Source organism: Ctenocephalides felis, unplaced genomic scaffold, assembly GCF_003426905.1.
Source record: "Ctenocephalides felis isolate EL2017-DRISC unplaced genomic scaffold, ASM342690v1 CF-g0.4_SCAFFOLD_01886, whole genome shotgun sequence".
NCBI lineage: Eukaryota > Metazoa > Arthropoda > Insecta > Siphonaptera > Pulicidae > Ctenocephalides > Ctenocephalides felis.
The window spans coordinates 160,999,838-161,016,519 of NW_020538040.1; the positions used below are offsets into that span (position 1 = coordinate 160,999,838).

A 16,682-nucleotide genomic window follows, 5' to 3' on the forward strand; every position below is an offset into this window, starting at 1 on the left:
TGCAAAAGTTTATTTTTTCTATTGAATAAATAAATAAATAAATAAATATATATATATATATATATATATATATAAAGTTTCCTATTATATATAACATGAATGGGTACATATTCTTCAATCCTTAATTTATTTACATTGTAAAATAGTGCGATAACGGTTAATATATATTTTATTATTTGGAGGAGGGGGTCGTTTAAAATTTCCTAAGCTTGAAGGGGGTCGCTATATAAAAAAGTTTAAGAAGCCCTGTCCTAGACAATATAATAATCGTAGTGTCGTAGTCGTGGCCGTGTGCCGTGTGGTCGCTCTTTGCAACTAGTTTGACTTATGGGTTTGACATGTTTTTCGGTTACGTCTTTGTACGAAGCGCATTAGATCCACAACTTGAAATGACGTGACACTAGTTTTAATAGTTTTATATGATGACGTATAAATTCTGTTTACGAAATGGGTTACCGTTCGAAAAATAGAGAAGTATTAACAATAATTCTTTTATGCGCAACATGGTACATTGTCAGTTCGAGCAACAATGTCATCGGAAAAATGTTGCTCAACGATTTTCCATTTCCCATGACAGTGACGATGGTTCAATTAACTTCGATTACTCTATACAGTGGTCCCCTTTTCCACCTTTGGGGTGTTAGAAATTATACTAGTTTAAGTTGGAATTACTATTTTAGACTAATTGTGCCGTTGGCGTTTGGAAAATTTTTAGCATCAGTTTCGTCACATATTTCTATATGGAAAGTGCCAGTTTCATATGCCCATACAGGTTTGTTACAAACATTTCAGTTTTGTTATTACCATATTCTTTGCATTACCACTATCAGTATAATAATTTCAGTAACTTTTCTTTACAACAGAATAGTTACTGATATATTCAATGTTTATTTATAAGCGCTCATACTTTGCTTCTTTTGATCAGAAAGACAATGTATTATTATCTCACCAATATAGAATACTATGCATATATGTGTGGCACTGTGTTTTAAAAAAATAATTGACAATGAAAATACAAATGATCTGCAGTACACATCAAATATAGAATATGCTAATTTGTAATTTATGAGCAATGTACAATTATTTCATATTGCACCATACTGTCTTCACCCGGCCTTACCTAAGTACAAATTGGGCCAAATAATTATATGATATTCTACCTCTATTTGCAGTGAGCAATTCTTAAAAATGTTCAATACACGCTACCTTAAGGTGCTGTGAAATTAAGCTGGATGTCATACATTTCACACATAAGGTCAGGTCTGGGTCAAGTTAGTCTGTTGCTGTATAAATTAGTTGCATATTGCATAAATTGAAGACTAGTCCTTATGTATTTTTGCTTTGCAGTGAAAGCAACCATGCCATTGTTCACAGTAGCCCTTACAAGAATTTTGTTCAATGAGAAACAGTCTTGCAAGGTTTATAGTAGTCTTGTACCTATAATAACGGGTGTCGGGATAGCTACAATAACTGAAATATCATTTGATATGATAGGACTGATAACAGCACTAATAGCCACCATGGGTTTTTCATTGCAAAATATTTTTTCAAAAAAGGTACGTCATTTTCAAAAGTAAATAAGATTTAAATGCAATTCTATGTAAAGAATTTTGCCTCATAAAGGTACTACGTGATACTGGGATTCATCATTTGAAACTCTTACATTTGCTTGGAAGACTTGCATTGTTACTTTTCATGCCAGTTTGGCTGATATTTGATCTTTCTGATGTTATTAAACATCCTGTTGTGGTGAGTTATAAGATTTACTCAATACAACATTAGTTTAAGTAATTAAACTAAATATATGATTATGTTCGCAGGTGGAAGGAAACTATACAGTATTAACATTACTATTTTTAGACGGAATTCTGAATTGGTTGCAAAATATAATAGCATTCAGTGTTCTATCCTTAGTAACGCCTTTAACATATGCAGTAGCAAGTGCCTCAAAAAGAATATTTGTTATAGCAGTTTCTTTATTTATATTAGGAAACCCTGTAACGGCAACAAATGTATTTGGAATGCTTCTTGCAATCATTGGAGTTCTTATGTATAATAAGGTATGTGTGTATTAGAAGAATGCTATTTTACAGTTTACAAATATTTGTTACCCTCAGGCAAAATCTGATGCGCAATTAGAGCTGAAAAAGCAAACAATTTTACCTTACCAAAATCAAAATTGGAGAACTTACTCTATCGACAAAATTAACTTGAATCGACCTGTAACCAATGCAACAAATGGGAACGCATATGGATCAAAATCAAATAAATTATTGTATGTGTGATTTTGATATTGGAAAAAAATAAAGCAAAGTATTTCAATTCTAGATCATTGTCGACTAAACTTTTAATAACAGATTATACATTGAATTCATGTAAATATAGATATATGTTATTATAAAGTATTTATTGGGTATTTTTACCTTACCTCTTTTGTACAAATCTATTACGTTACGATTAAATGATTCTTTTTTACAAGTTTGTTGTCTATTGTGATTCTTTTAGTTTTTTTTTTTTTTTTTTTTTTGAGAAATTAAGAAAATTTTCTGATTGATTTGTTTAACTGGCTCTGTACTATTTTTTGTCCTTATTATTAAAATGCTGTAAATGATTGATATCTGTTTATCATGAAATCCGTTGGAGTGATTGGAGGAAAATAGTTTTGACTTGAAATAATAGAAGCTGAAGTATGAAGAGTATGGTTAGAAACATAACTTTTATTAAAATGATAAAAATATTACATTAACCTAAAGCAGACATTTAAAAATAAAATGATATAAATAATCTTAACAACAATAAGAATCATAAATACATGAGTGCTTTCAATTTTGTAAAGTGTATATAATTTTCTAATTTAGTCAGTATATAAATAAAATTAACAATAACAGGGGCGTAACAAGAATTTATGCTGCTTTCACAACTATTCAAATTTATGGATATATTTTCTTATATTATCTAAATACCAAACAAAGGTTGGTTAATAACATGCCTGTGTTGGAAGTTACTGAATGTTTATATTGATAACAGCAAAAAGTATTATTTTAAATTATTATGCAAACTGATTATGGGGAAATGGCCACATTTTTTAGCATTAAAATACCATTCAGTGCAGCCCGAAGATTAATCATTTTACCACTGTTAAGTATCCAATATAATATTTCGAAACAATAACTTCCTCAGTCTTTAAATTTCATTACAATTTGTTTACATTTTATATAAAATATCACATTCCATCATATCATTAAAATACACCTTTAATATTTGCATTAAATAATTTAATTCTTGACATTCACTGCTAAAATTTATAGATAATTTGATTAATTATTCGGTTTTTGGGGGAGCATAAGGATAAAAAGGTGCTGGCCCGACATATTGAACATACGTGCTCGGTTTAGCTAAGTACTGAATATATGGATTATCCATGTTTGAATACTGAACATATTGAGTAGTCAGGGGGTGTTGCAACAACTGAGTCGGAGGGACGTTCTGAACAATGTGTTGCACGTAATTCACATGAGTTAAATTTGGGAGAGACATGTTATGACCACTATTCGTTTGCATTACTGTGGCTTCACTCAAAGGCTCCCTCTGCACAATATATTCCGGAGGACGATATATTGCAGATGCAGGATAGGAGTAACAGCACTGCATAGCTGAACGTCTCGGTATCGCAACAGATGGTGTGTTAGACCATATATTGCGATACTCTACTTTTGGACTTTGAGGTGCAGTTGTATAAGTCAACTCGTCCAAACTTTGATTTGGTACAACAGCTTCTTGTTCTAAACACATGTTTTACATAAAGTAACATGTTGATTTTAGGGAACTGATATCAATACTTACTAATATCACGAAGACTATTGTGAAAACATTTCAATTCATGTAGGTGTCTGTTTCTCAATTCCTGCTGCTCAATTTGTTGACGCTTCAAAAGGTACTGCAATTCATGACGAGTTTGGGGATCTAGTTCTAGGGAGCTGAGTGAACTCTGAAGTTGCAATAATGTTTCCTAAAAAAAAACATTTATGTCAGTTATGCAATATTTAAATATTTTTGAATGTAAGGTGATTGAAACATACACTTGCTTGTTTATCTATATTTTGCTCAGTTTCACTAGTCTCCAAATTAAGAATATTGCCTAAATGATTTATTTCACTTTTGGTTTTCTCCAAGTCTGGTTTTGCCATATGCAAAAGTACAACATCTTCTTGTAAGTCTATTTTTATGCATAGAAATAAAATTTATTGTGAGTGAGACATCAAATGAAAGAAGTAAGCAGATCTACACACAAGACTAAATTACCTGAACTTTCATTTGGATGCAAAATATCGATCATTGGCGTATCATTGCCAAGTGTGGAGGAAGTATTGCTAAAAGATAAATGCATATTCGAATCATTTTCAAGATCTTCACAACTAATGTTAGAATCCGAGGCAGCGCAATCTCGCAAATTTAGTGATAATTTGGGCTTTGATTTATTTTTTGTTGAATCTGATGAATCATCAGGTTTAATATCCAATTTTGATGGATCAGGCTCAGTTATTACACTGACTCTAAATCTTGAAACTTTTCTAACTTTGGGAATGGGTTCTGGTTGATCAATTATCATAGTAGAAGAATCATTTGGTATAGGATCTATTTTAGTCATATCATCTTTTATAGGATCTATTGGAGTAGTAGTATTGTTTGGTTTAGGATCTACTTGAGATTCAAAAATTTCTTGAGTTGGTGTATTTGTAATGTTTGCATCAGCATTTTTAACAATGTCTGCTTGAGTTTTTGGACATTCTCTATCTTGTTTAGTATCACTTCTTGGATAATTCAAATTTATTTTAGATAGCTCATGCTCTAGGTCCGATAAATGAGCTACAAGCTTTCTTGATTTGTCTGGTATATCCACTGATTGCTTTAATAATATTTAAATTATTAATACTCTTTAATAATAATGCCAAAATAAAAGTAAAAATTACATTCTCAACACAGTATAAAAGATATTTACCTGTTGTGATGCTGCAATGCTAGGTTTTATGCTGGTTAGCTGTTGGCCATTAGTAGTTGAAAGTTGATAGTGACCAATATTTGAAATATTGCCATCTGATGTACATGTTTTATGATTACCACTGTCAACATTATCAATATAGCTTATTGAAGAAAAAGTATTAGTTATAGGTTCCCCAGATTGTAGTTGATTCTTATACTGCATTTGTTGAAAACCAGCAGCTCCACCAGGGTAAGAAGTAGAAGTAGAAATCTTATTTAAAATGGGTGCTGTAGTTAATTCTTGAGTTGGGCTGGCCAATTCAGATAAGTGACCACTACCAGCGCTTGGTGTGCAAGTCGGAGACATGACGGTCGATTGTGGAGAAAGTGGCCCCTAAAAAATAATAATAGGAATCATATTAATCTTGATCTTACTAGAGGCTAAAGTTAATTAAATATATCTGTGTTAATTAATGAAGTACCATTGATATCGTAGTTAACTTTGCCTGCAATGCTTGCATGTAAACATCATAATTAGCATTTGGTGCACCCACTTGATTAGAGTACATTTTCTTAGCTGCTTGCATATGATCAGGATTTATCATGCTTGAGATGAGCGCTGCATTTGCATCTACAATTTAATAAAATTTAAATATATATATATATATATATATATATATATTGACAAAAGTACAAAATATTGAATTGAAAATATTTTTTGAACTTTCTTTGCTTTAAAGTGACTGCAAGTAAATCTACAATCATTTTAAAATTAAGTTAATCATCATAGTTATACCCGCAGCTTCTGTTTTTGGTAATAAATGAATACTGCCATCAGTTGCTGCATTATTTTCAGCAATGCTCATATCAACGTTGGAAGATTTTGGCAAATTCACACTTGTTTCAAGTTGCGCCGTTGTCAGTTGGGACAATTTTTGATGTAGCTCTTCGATAGTAACATGTGATCCAGCAATTAAACTTAAATAAGTAAAATTATTAAATATGAGTAATATGATAATTTAAAAAGATAACCTTTTTTCAATTTTAAAGTACTGTGATAGAGAAATAGTATTCAATATCTATATATGAAATAATGCAGATAAAAAAGCTATATTATTTCACAATGTCATATTAGTCTATATAAAATTATTTTTTATTGACTTTATTTAAACTTATTTAAGTATTTATAATTTTTTATTACCTTTCATCAGGACGTTCCTGGCTATTTTGTTGAGTAAGCACTCTATGTAAATCTGCATGTGCAGGTTCTGTAGAGCAAACACTCTTAGATTGCAAGGCCGCCAATTCCATATGATTCATATCTGTAGATGTTCGACGAGAATTAAAATTGGATGTATGTTGGGAACTGTGAGTTGTGTTTCCGACACTTCCCATTGTATTTGAAACACTCTCCAGAGTAGTGCATTCGGAAACAACATTACTTGAATCATCTAGATATTTACAAACAGGATCAGAAGTTTGTATAATATTATCATCAATCTTATTTTCTGAATTATTGATATCAATCATGTGAGAAGATGCTTCCATATCAGTTGTTTGAGTTGCATCCGAAACTAAACAGTGATCATTTACATTATGCTTTACACAGTAACTAAAGTTATCATTTCCATATGTTTTTGTTGGAACAACATGTGCATGGGTAATATTTTCTAGGCCAATTTTCAGTTGTTCCAAAGTATTAATTAGTTCTGGACCTACAGGCTTCAATTCAACAGGAGAAGAAATTTGTTCAGCAATATGTGAAACCATATCTTGAGGAATGGATTGATTGCACTGATTTAATGAAACATCAACAGAACTGATTGTTTCTACATGTTGGTTACCAATAGAACCCATTTGAGTTGCTGTAGAAGTCTCATATTTTTGAACCACAGGTTCATTTATGGCATTTGATATACTGGCCTCAATTTTATTACTAGCTTGAGTAAGCAATTCTGTAGCAGAGTTGGCGTTGGTTTCACCTTCCTTCTCTTTTTCTGCTACTGGACTGATCAAAAAACGAGAAATCTTCCTTACAGGCTTCGTCCCTGCTGAAGTAGCATTTTGATTCAATTCGGATGTTTCACTTGTTTTCTCAGGTAAAACATTTCCAGCAGAGTCCGGAATGATATTTGGATCAGATATAGGACTTGTTGTTGATTCCACATTCGATATTTGTTTGGGAATCTCTGATAATCCAACTGTTGATTCAGCAGTAGATGCTATTGATTCTTGATTAATTGGCTTAACAATATCAGGTTTCCCTAAACTGTCTCCATTGCCAACATCACAAACAGCCAAATCAGCTAATCCTACCACTGTGTTCTCAGGTGTGTAATCCGACTGTGATGTACATTCAGATGCTGTACTGGTTTTTCTGGATACATTTTCTGATTTTCGAAGCAAGGAAGTTTCAGGTTTAATTACTTTATCAATTGGAATTTGAGGCTGCAGTACTTTTTCATCCAAAATCACGCCATCATGCGTATTCTCTCGCTTTAGCATTCCATTAGCAGCTAATGGTAGGAGGCCGTATATAGTAGGATCAAAAATTTTGGGCATTGTTGATAACTCATCGCGCTGAAAAATTATAATTAAATGAATTGCATATTATTAGACCTAATAGCACTATGGGATAGATTAATGAATAAAATCTTTTTTTTTTTGAAAGGATAAATTATTATACTTATATAAATACCTCACTATAGAATGGTTTAAAAATAAATGTAACTTACTGAACGGTGCCTATGATGAAATCGAAACGAAGATCTTTGCCTTGTCAAAGATCCGTGTCGAACCTGACACGCATCGTAAAACAAGTTTGTATAAAAAATGTTCATCATTTGTTAAAAAGTTATCCAAAGCAGCATGAAATTATTCATACAAATAAGGTTTCACATAGATATATAACATATATATGTATTAGATCTGAGACAGTTATGAAAAAGAAAGGAATTATCTACCTTTTCACCACTTGGCTTTGTTTGATGATAAGGGTTATTCAATACTGGTATCTCTGTAGGACGTTCAATTAATTGCACTCCTATGTCTGATATCATCTCTACAAATATATCAACTTGATTTTCTGGTAGTAGGTTTGCAGCAACCTGAAAAGTGATTATAAGGTCAGCAAAAAAACCTAGTTTAAGCCAATTATGTAAAACAAATCAACATAAAAATATACTCACTAATTTATTAGCAATTTCACAAGCGTTGAAATCCGAATAATCAAACTCAAACTTGACTGTTTTACGTTTAGTTTGTAACTGGCACTCGATACTTGTGGAATTTTCAATTAACTTGGTGACCGACAAGCGTGGACATCGCTCGATGTTTTTAAGAAACCGCTTTTTATTCGATTTCTTTTTTAATTTATTAGCAGTATTCTGTTGCGATTCGGTCATCTCACCGTCAACTAATGCGGAATTGTTGCTGTCGGCGCAGTGTTCTTCATTATCTTGATTGCTTCCTTCATTCGAGTCTTGCGATTGTTTCGGCATCAAGTCCTTGTTATTAAAATCATTAAGTTCACCAGTATGTGGAGTCATTGTGCTTGACACCTGATTCGATTCATCATGATTATTTTGGAGAATCGTCTGGGGTAATGAATTGCTCTGCATACTACTATCCAATACCGGTTGCTGTTGGTAATCGATGGGTAAATTATTATAATGCGATTCGTCAATGAGAGGTCCGTTCTGTTGTTCTTTAAATGCTTTGCCATCGCCATTTATCGGCTCCTGAGAATATACCAATTTTTGTCTCAAGTTGAAATCATTCAATGGAACTTGAGACATGATCGGTTGTGATTCGTGTAGCGATTTGCAAATAACTGTATTGCTTTCATTTGATGGTTGCGTGTAATACAATTGCTCTTGAGCAGGTATCATGTTATGCGACTGATTATTCAATAACGAAGTATATGACGGCACTTGTGATGTCATAATAGGAATAAAATTCGAATTCAATTGCTCGGCGCTACATTGAGAAGTATATATATGTTTTGAAGGATTATTTATTTGCTGAGCCACCTGATTATAATGACCATTCGTAACCTGCTGCGTATACGACACGGACGTTGCCAATTCATTGTTTGGAGATAGAAAGTGATTCGCAGGCAGATTAGTTGCATTGTCTTTTGATATTAATTGTTCTTTACTATACATAGAAGGATGAGGTCCGTCAATATGTGTGACGTAATCCGAAGAGATGTTATTTGCTGTTTGTATATAATCATAAGATGTACAAGCGTCTTGGACATTCTTATTTCTTTGATTGTCCAAAGATTGTTTATCAATTAATTTCTCTTCAGATGACTGAGAGGTCAGATTCAATGTGTTGACATCACATGGTTTTAGGTTTATAGTCGCAATCGACTGTTTAGATGAAATAGGTAAGTTTGAAGAATAAATTTGATCGTGTCTTTGAATTTCATTAGTCATATTTAACTGAATATAGTCGACTTGTTGAACTTGATACGTGCTCGTGATCGGAGCATTATGCTGCTGTAATATAGCATTGGAATTTTGATGTAATGATTCCTTTAATTGGCAAGTGGATGTTAAATGAGAATTTTGAACCAAATAATGCTGAACAGACGGTTGAATTATAGTGTTATGAGCACTTTGAGCATTCCCAAGAGCCGATGATTGCGATTGCAATTTATGAGGTGATGATGAACCCTGGCACTGCTGGTGCTGAAAGCCATGCATGTGCAGCTGATGTTGATTCGAAGCAAAATTATGATGATCAGAAATGTTTGGTAAAGCGTTAACATTATTAGCACATTGATGAGAACTGAATATATGATGTTGCATTCCATCAGCATGCATATTTGACAATTGCTGTTGAGAAATGGGAATTATATTGTTATGTAAAGCAGATTGGTGCTGTGCTTGCTGGATTTTTCCAGAGTTCTGTTGTTCGTAAACCAAAGTGCTGAACTGCTGATTAACATTTGCATCCTGTAAATGCGTTTGGTAAGTATTGGTTAAAGCATGCTGAGGATTAATAACACTTGGATGTCCATGACAATATTGACTAATGCTATTGTTATCTTCAAGTGAATTACCACTATGCGACATGCTCTGCATTTTTTGAACGGGCTGATATGCCTTGTATTCTTGTTGTTTTTGAATTATCTGATAATGCTGATGAGATTGAGCAGCGTATGGCTGAGTGACAACATAATGAGCTTGTTGAGAATGGGATGATTGCTGAACAGGCATGGTAAATGGACCACTACTAACAGTTTGCTGGCTGTTTTGTTGCCGCATTGATTGTGATGATTGTAACTGATTTGTGAATTGTACCTGCGAGTGCATAACATGGTTTGCATTTACCTGTATTCCTATTTGCGACGGCTGAACTTCCATTTTTTCTTGAGCAGAAATCTGCTGCTGTGGGTGTTGAGATACAAGATTCTGTTGATTGTTCATGTAAATCTGGTGATCATCATGTGTGACCATTTGTTGTTGATTCTGATTTGATGATACAATGTGATGGGAATGTGTAAACATTGGATTCTGAGCTTGGGATGTGGAAGCTTGTATTTCTTGCATCATACAATTCCTTGCAACTGCATCCTCAGGCGACATTATTCCATGAGCTTGTGGTATTAAATTTAAACTTTGCTGTGGTGACTTCTCTGATAATAATTCAGTTTGATTAATACCAGCATGTTCTTCTTCTTTATTAATACAGGGCATATAAGAAGCATTCTGCTCTAAATTCATTGGTAGTGGTGCTTTATGTTGTGGAGAAAACTGTGCAGAATATTGACTGCTATTGTCGACAACATTTTTATGTATTTGTTGACTAGAATGGGCTTGTTCATGATGTGACGATCCTTGCTGTTGGATAAATACTTGTGCATGTTGCTGATTGGATATTATTGGTTGAATACCAACTTGAGATTGCATGTTGTCTATTAAATTGTTCTGAGTATTTATTATTGGTTGATTATAATTGTAATTTGCATATTGTGCATCATTATTAGTATCAGAACTCAAATTATTCATCATGCTATGTGTATTCAAAATTTTATTTGGTGATCCTTGATGATTTTGATGAAGCTGCGAGTTTGACAATGTGGCAGGAACATTATATTGTTGGTTAAGTTGAACATTGTGATATTGAAGGTTATTACTCGGTTGCATTTCCATGTTTGGCTGCATATTCTGAATGTTATTCTGCTGTATCATACCTGTCTGTGAATAATTTTGATTGACAATTTGCTGATGCATAGTCATTGCTTCATTTGATATTGGAATAACTGTCTGAACATGATTATCCTGAACATTATTATTGTGAATGTTAGTGACTTTCACAGGCAAATATTGACTGTGTGGAGGCATATTTTGCTGGACATTGCTTAGGTCGGGTATAGTTTGATTCATAACAATATTGCTTTGTTGCGGAACTGATTGCTGAACAGGAATATAATTTGGGGCTATGTTTTGTTGTACAGTAGACATATCAGAAACAGTTGAAATCATGGATGGCAGTTGCTGACTGGTTTGTTGAGATGGCATAAACTGAGGTTGCTGCATTAATGGCTTAGTCTGTTGTATATTTCCCATATCTGAAGATTGTTGTGCCAAAATTACATTATTCTGGTTAGTATTGCTTTGAATATAAGGATTCTGTTGCAAACTACTTTGATTTTGAGATATGCTTTGATTAATATTTTTCACATCTGTTCCAACAGTTGGTTGATTCATCACTGCATTTTGATGACAATTAGATATTTGGTGTGTTATGTACTGCTGTATTGGAACTTGATTTTGGTGCATAGACACTTGAACATCAGAGAAACCAGAACCAGTTGGCTGTTGTTGAGCGGGCTGAGTGGGCTGAGTGGACTGTTGATTTGATATGTACTGAGTATGTTGAATTGGTGCTTGTTGATTTGGCATATGTACGTTAGACCCATCTGACAAATTCATCATATTAATTTGACCACTACATAGTTGAGTATTAGTTAAAGATGGAAGATTAGTTAGTTGAGGTTGTTGTTGAGATATGTAATGAACTTGCTGAACACTGCTTTGTTGTGGAATGCCATTCATTTCACATACTGTTTGATTCTGAATACTGGTATTTTGTTGGCTGGACTTTTGTTGTGATTGTAAATACTGTGCTTGTTGAGGCATTGACTGGCTTTGTGACAAAGTTGGTTGTTGCAGGGTACCAATTTCAGATTGGCTCATAACCATGTTACTTTGTTGATTATTCATAGATTGCGAAGCAGCCATAAACTGTGCCTGTTGGTTCATCTGTAAATTATGCTGTTGAACTGATACTTGTGTATTAGTTATTTCCGAGTTTGAATGATTCAATAATGTATTATTTTGCTGTGTATTCGATTGAAGAGTAGAAATGTACTGTCCATGGTTTTGAGCTACTACAGTTTGTTGTGATGTGTTGGATATATCTGGCAACGCTTGGTTGACCACTACATTATTCTGAGAACCCACTTGGCTTGGAGGCAAAAACTGCATTTGATCTTGATTCTGCTGAATAATTGTCTGTGATGTCGACTGTTGATTATTAAGTGAATTAGTATAATGCTGTGGCATATGAGTATCTATTGAATGCTGAGAATTGTACTGCACTTTCTGCGTTTGTTGATCCGGTTGAATTACATTATAATGTTGAGACATAGATTGGACTACATCCGAACTGTTAAACTTAACTTGCTGTGAAGAAGGCAAATGTTGAATTATCTGGTTGTCTTGAGGTTGTGCTGTTACACATTGGTGCTGCTGTTGCTGAAGGTGCTGTTGATTTTGTAGTTGATGTTGTTGCTGCTGCTGCTGTTGTTGCTGCTGTTGCTGCTGTTGTTGCTGTTGGTGAATCTGTTGATGCATATTTGTGTCAGACAAATTATTCTGTTGTACAACAAAATTTTGGTGCTGATTTATTGAAGAAACTGCTTGCATTTGATTTTGGGTTAATTTGTCCACACCTCCATTATTTTGTTCTGGAAGGCCAATTAATTTGAATTCCAAATGGCTCTTAGAATCATCATTATCTTCAATACACAAATTAATAGTATCCGTTACAATAGCTTCTGTATTTTGCATCACTTCTGTTTGTGGTGCAACAGGAACCCCTTCATCGCATTCTTTATTAATTGCTTGAATTTGATTTTTAAGTAATTTAGCCACTGTCCTAGCATCATCTTCAAGAATCAATCCAGACTTTGCCTGTTGAAGTAAGATTTGTAATTTTTGTGAATATATAATACTATGAATTAAAGAATGTTTGATTCAAATATACCATTTCATTTGCTACATCATCACAATTCTCCTTATCAATGTCTATTTCAAACTGAATGGCTTCATTCTCTTTATGCTTGAAAGATCTGTGAAAACAATGTAATTGAATAATTGTTAGTAAAAACATTTCAATAAAATTACCTTTTCTTAGGATCCAGAAGACGTAAACGAAACTCTACTTTTCGTGATTCAGAATTACTTCCAAGATTCTCCTTTGATACAACTTCAACTTTCAAACCAACATCTTCACCGAAGAAGTCATGATTTAGAAGTTCTTTTACCATTGGACTGTAATTTTTATAAATAACTGTAACTACTGCTTCTTTATAATATAAATAAAAAAATACTTATAATTGATTTTTAATATATGTGTAATAAAACCTTACCGATCTTCTTTGTTAAGAAGAATGCATTGTTGAATTATATCACGAATCTCAGCATTTTCTACTTTTTCAAAGCTTTGTGGTTTAATGCCCTAGAAATAATTCAATAAACAATGTTTCATATTTGTGCATATATATATATATATATATATATATATATATATATTATATATATGAGTAGTATGTATAATTCATACCGATATCACTTTTTTGTAAATTTGAGCAGGACCTGAACATTCACTGTAAGGATATTCAGAAGTAGCCATTTCCAACATACACATACCAAATGCATAAACATCTACAGATTCATCATAATGCTCTTCATACATCTCAGGAGCCATAAATTCAGGAGTACCTACCAAATCATTAATAAATAGATTTACAATTATTAATGCTCAAAATCTTCATTGTGAATTATAATAAATAAATATAAATAAGTTACCTATAACCGATTTAGCAAAACTTCTGTTCTTTAATGTAGCAAGACCCAAGTCTCCAATTTTCACACTGCCCGTAGTCCCAGTTATAAAAATATTATCACATTTCAAATCACGATGTATTATAGGAGTTGATCGCGAATGAAGAAAATTGAGTCCTTTCAAAATCTGCCGGCACCAAGATTTTAGTACTTTTGGGTTGATTTTCTTGAAACGTCGAAGATACCTGCATTATATTGTTCAAACTATAAAACGGCCTTGTTCAATTGTTATAAAGCGCGAAATAACATCTGAATATTAATTATGTAAAATAATACATACATATAGATAGTAAAACAAAAAAATAAACTTTGTTTTTAAATATTTTTTGAACTTACGCTTTAAGTGTGCCAGACAACATCAATTCTGTAACTAAAACAATGTTTTTCTTTTTTCCCAATGTAGATTCCCAATAGTTGTAGAAGCGCACAATATTAGGATGCTGTAAATTTTTCAACATCTCTGCCTCCTCTCGGAATCTTATCCTCTCCGTTTTGTTCAGTTTTTTCTCCTGTTACAGAATAGATTAAGTGTGATGGCTTAAAGACAAAATACAACTGTTATATATAAATATATTACTGACCAAGAGTTCACACCAAGCTACAGCTACACCAGTTTGCGTATCCAGACCTCTATAGACAGTTTTGAAAGAACCTCTGCCAACTTCTTTGTCATATTTAAAAAATCTTCCACAAGGTGACACACCAATTGGTTCGTCGTCATCATCGTCTTTCGGCAATTCTATATTCTGCTCCTCAAATTTTTCGGAATCATAGATTGGCCCATAGATAATGTTTTCATCGTTGTCAGAGTAATGATCCGGTATAATTTCTGTATGGTGTTCATATTCCCTGTATTGCTCCGTATCTGTTCCTAATATTTCAATATTTTCGTCCTGATCTGTATCCTTCGCAGTATCGATAGTTCTTGATGTATCGCTCTTTTTATCGGCCATAGTTGAGGACCGGTCAGAGGTAGGTTCCGATTTTGTATATATTACGCTTAATACACTATTCTCTTGACTCTTCCTAACAAATCTTATCTTTCCTTTGGGTAATATCAAACTGACATTCGTATCAGAATCTGTATTTTCGGTATCATCAACAACATTGACAAGTGACTTATCAATTATATTCACAGGATTCTCATTAATCTTCACAGTCTTAGTTTTGCTTCCTTTTAAATTTTTTGAGTTATCAGGAGAGAAACGTTCTTTTGGTGAAGAGACTGATGATAACTCGATACCGCCAGTGTCAATATTGCTATCATCCGACTTATTTTCGAATACATCAAATTCTGGTTTATTATTTAAATTTTCTAATTCCCTAATATCTGGCAAAGCCTCTTGGGCTGGCGTGACCACTTCGGACTTGGAGTTTTCTTTCTGGCCTAAATCTATGGAAGAATTTCGGGATAAGTAATCAGCAATTGATTTGGAGTCTGATTCTACGCTGTTATGAGAACCGTTAATAGTTGGACTGGAAAGGGGCTTTATTGCTGTTAAGTCATTGATGGAACTAACTGAAGGTGAAGAGGTAAGCTCACATGGAGGTGCCGTCACTATCGGGCTCGTTACTGTCCCGATTTTGCGTTGACGTGTTGGATTCCGTGAGTTGAGTCTGAAATTATAGAAAAATACGAAGTTCAAAAATGACACAAAAATTCGCCAAGTAAAAAATAATTGTCTATGATTCCTATGAAATTTTTGACAAATTATCGGTGTGATAACTTTTTCTTTCAAATAGAAAATTTTCGTCTGGGAAAAATAGGCTATGACCAAAAATTATATAAGTACAATTTCAATAAAAATCTTAAAATATTATCGGTATAACAATTTTTTGATGAGATATGGCTCTAAGTATCTCATAACTTAAAACACATCCGTGATAGTTCTAAATATGTATTTCTTTCAGTACTTCTAGTCACATTTTATATAAGGTTTTATTTACGAGATTTATTACACAATATAAATGTTCTAGATCTTGAAGAAAAACTATATTCAAGATAATTCACTGGAAAAAACGCCTTGAACGTGAAATGAAATGAAATGGACACAAGAACTCAATTTGTATTTATTGAGACATTAATTTACTTTTTTTTATAAAAATCCTACCTTTTAAGAAAACCACTTGTGGATACTTAGATATCTAAACATTATAGTAAAACTTTTAATATACAAAAAATAGTAAAACATGATGAACAAAAAATGCATAAAATGTATTTGCAAAAGAAAACAAACAAAACACTATCTACATGTCAAATATCTTTAAGAATTTGGTTGCTGCGAATAAACAAGTAAAATGAATCTATGGAAAATAATTGGATTAAAACAATATATGGTATATATAGTTGTAAGTATTATTAGTTAAATTTATAGTAGAACGTTATTTCAAATTTCGTTTTGTATATCATTCTTCAATATAAACTATAATTTAAGAACATATTTTTACTTTATACCTAAAATAGGCATACGATACATATTCCCATTTATTAAATATTAATCCATAGTTTATTTTATGCATGAAATAATAATGTAACTGACCTATAATGAAAATCCCTAA

General features: G+C 32.8%; 2 protein-coding genes across 2 annotated transcripts in view; one reads left to right on the top strand and one right to left on the bottom strand.

The window, feature by feature from the left end:
• Positions 1–313: 313 nt before the first annotated feature.
• LOC113377420 (solute carrier family 35 member E1 homolog) lies at positions 314–2,349 on the top strand. Its single transcript, XM_026617737.1, has 5 exons — positions 314–772; positions 1,348–1,556; positions 1,624–1,749; positions 1,821–2,060; positions 2,118–2,349. The coding sequence occupies exons 1-5, from the start codon at positions 448–450 to the stop codon at positions 2,283–2,285; spliced, it is 1,068 nt and encodes a 355-aa protein (XP_026473522.1). The 5' UTR covers positions 314–447; the 3' UTR covers positions 2,286–2,349.
• Positions 2,350–2,834: 485 nt separating this feature from the next.
• Positions 2,835–16,682, bottom strand: part of LOC113378434 — a 30,124-nt gene continuing 16,276 nt past the window's right edge. The window contains exons 4-21 of the mRNA XM_026618964.1: positions 14,705–15,740; positions 14,460–14,632; positions 14,088–14,308; positions 13,843–14,000; positions 13,649–13,737; positions 13,404–13,550; positions 13,264–13,348; positions 10,323–13,190; positions 8,169–8,720; positions 7,944–8,087; positions 6,182–7,560; positions 5,777–5,958; positions 5,463–5,614; positions 5,000–5,374; positions 4,303–4,906; positions 4,080–4,216; positions 3,844–4,009; positions 2,835–3,782 (exon numbers count right to left, since the gene is read on the bottom strand). Coding sequence (XP_026474749.1) covers positions 3,322–3,782; positions 3,844–4,009; positions 4,080–4,216; positions 4,303–4,906; positions 5,000–5,374; positions 5,463–5,614; positions 5,777–5,958; positions 6,182–7,560; positions 7,944–8,087; positions 8,169–8,720; positions 10,323–13,190; positions 13,264–13,348; positions 13,404–13,550; positions 13,649–13,737; positions 13,843–14,000; positions 14,088–14,308; positions 14,460–14,632; positions 14,705–15,740 — 8,929 coding nt within the window. The 3' untranslated portion in view covers positions 2,835–3,321. The remainder of the gene's footprint in view (positions 3,783–3,843; positions 4,010–4,079; positions 4,217–4,302; positions 4,907–4,999; positions 5,375–5,462; positions 5,615–5,776; positions 5,959–6,181; positions 7,561–7,943; positions 8,088–8,168; positions 8,721–10,322; positions 13,191–13,263; positions 13,349–13,403; positions 13,551–13,648; positions 13,738–13,842; positions 14,001–14,087; positions 14,309–14,459; positions 14,633–14,704; positions 15,741–16,682) is intronic.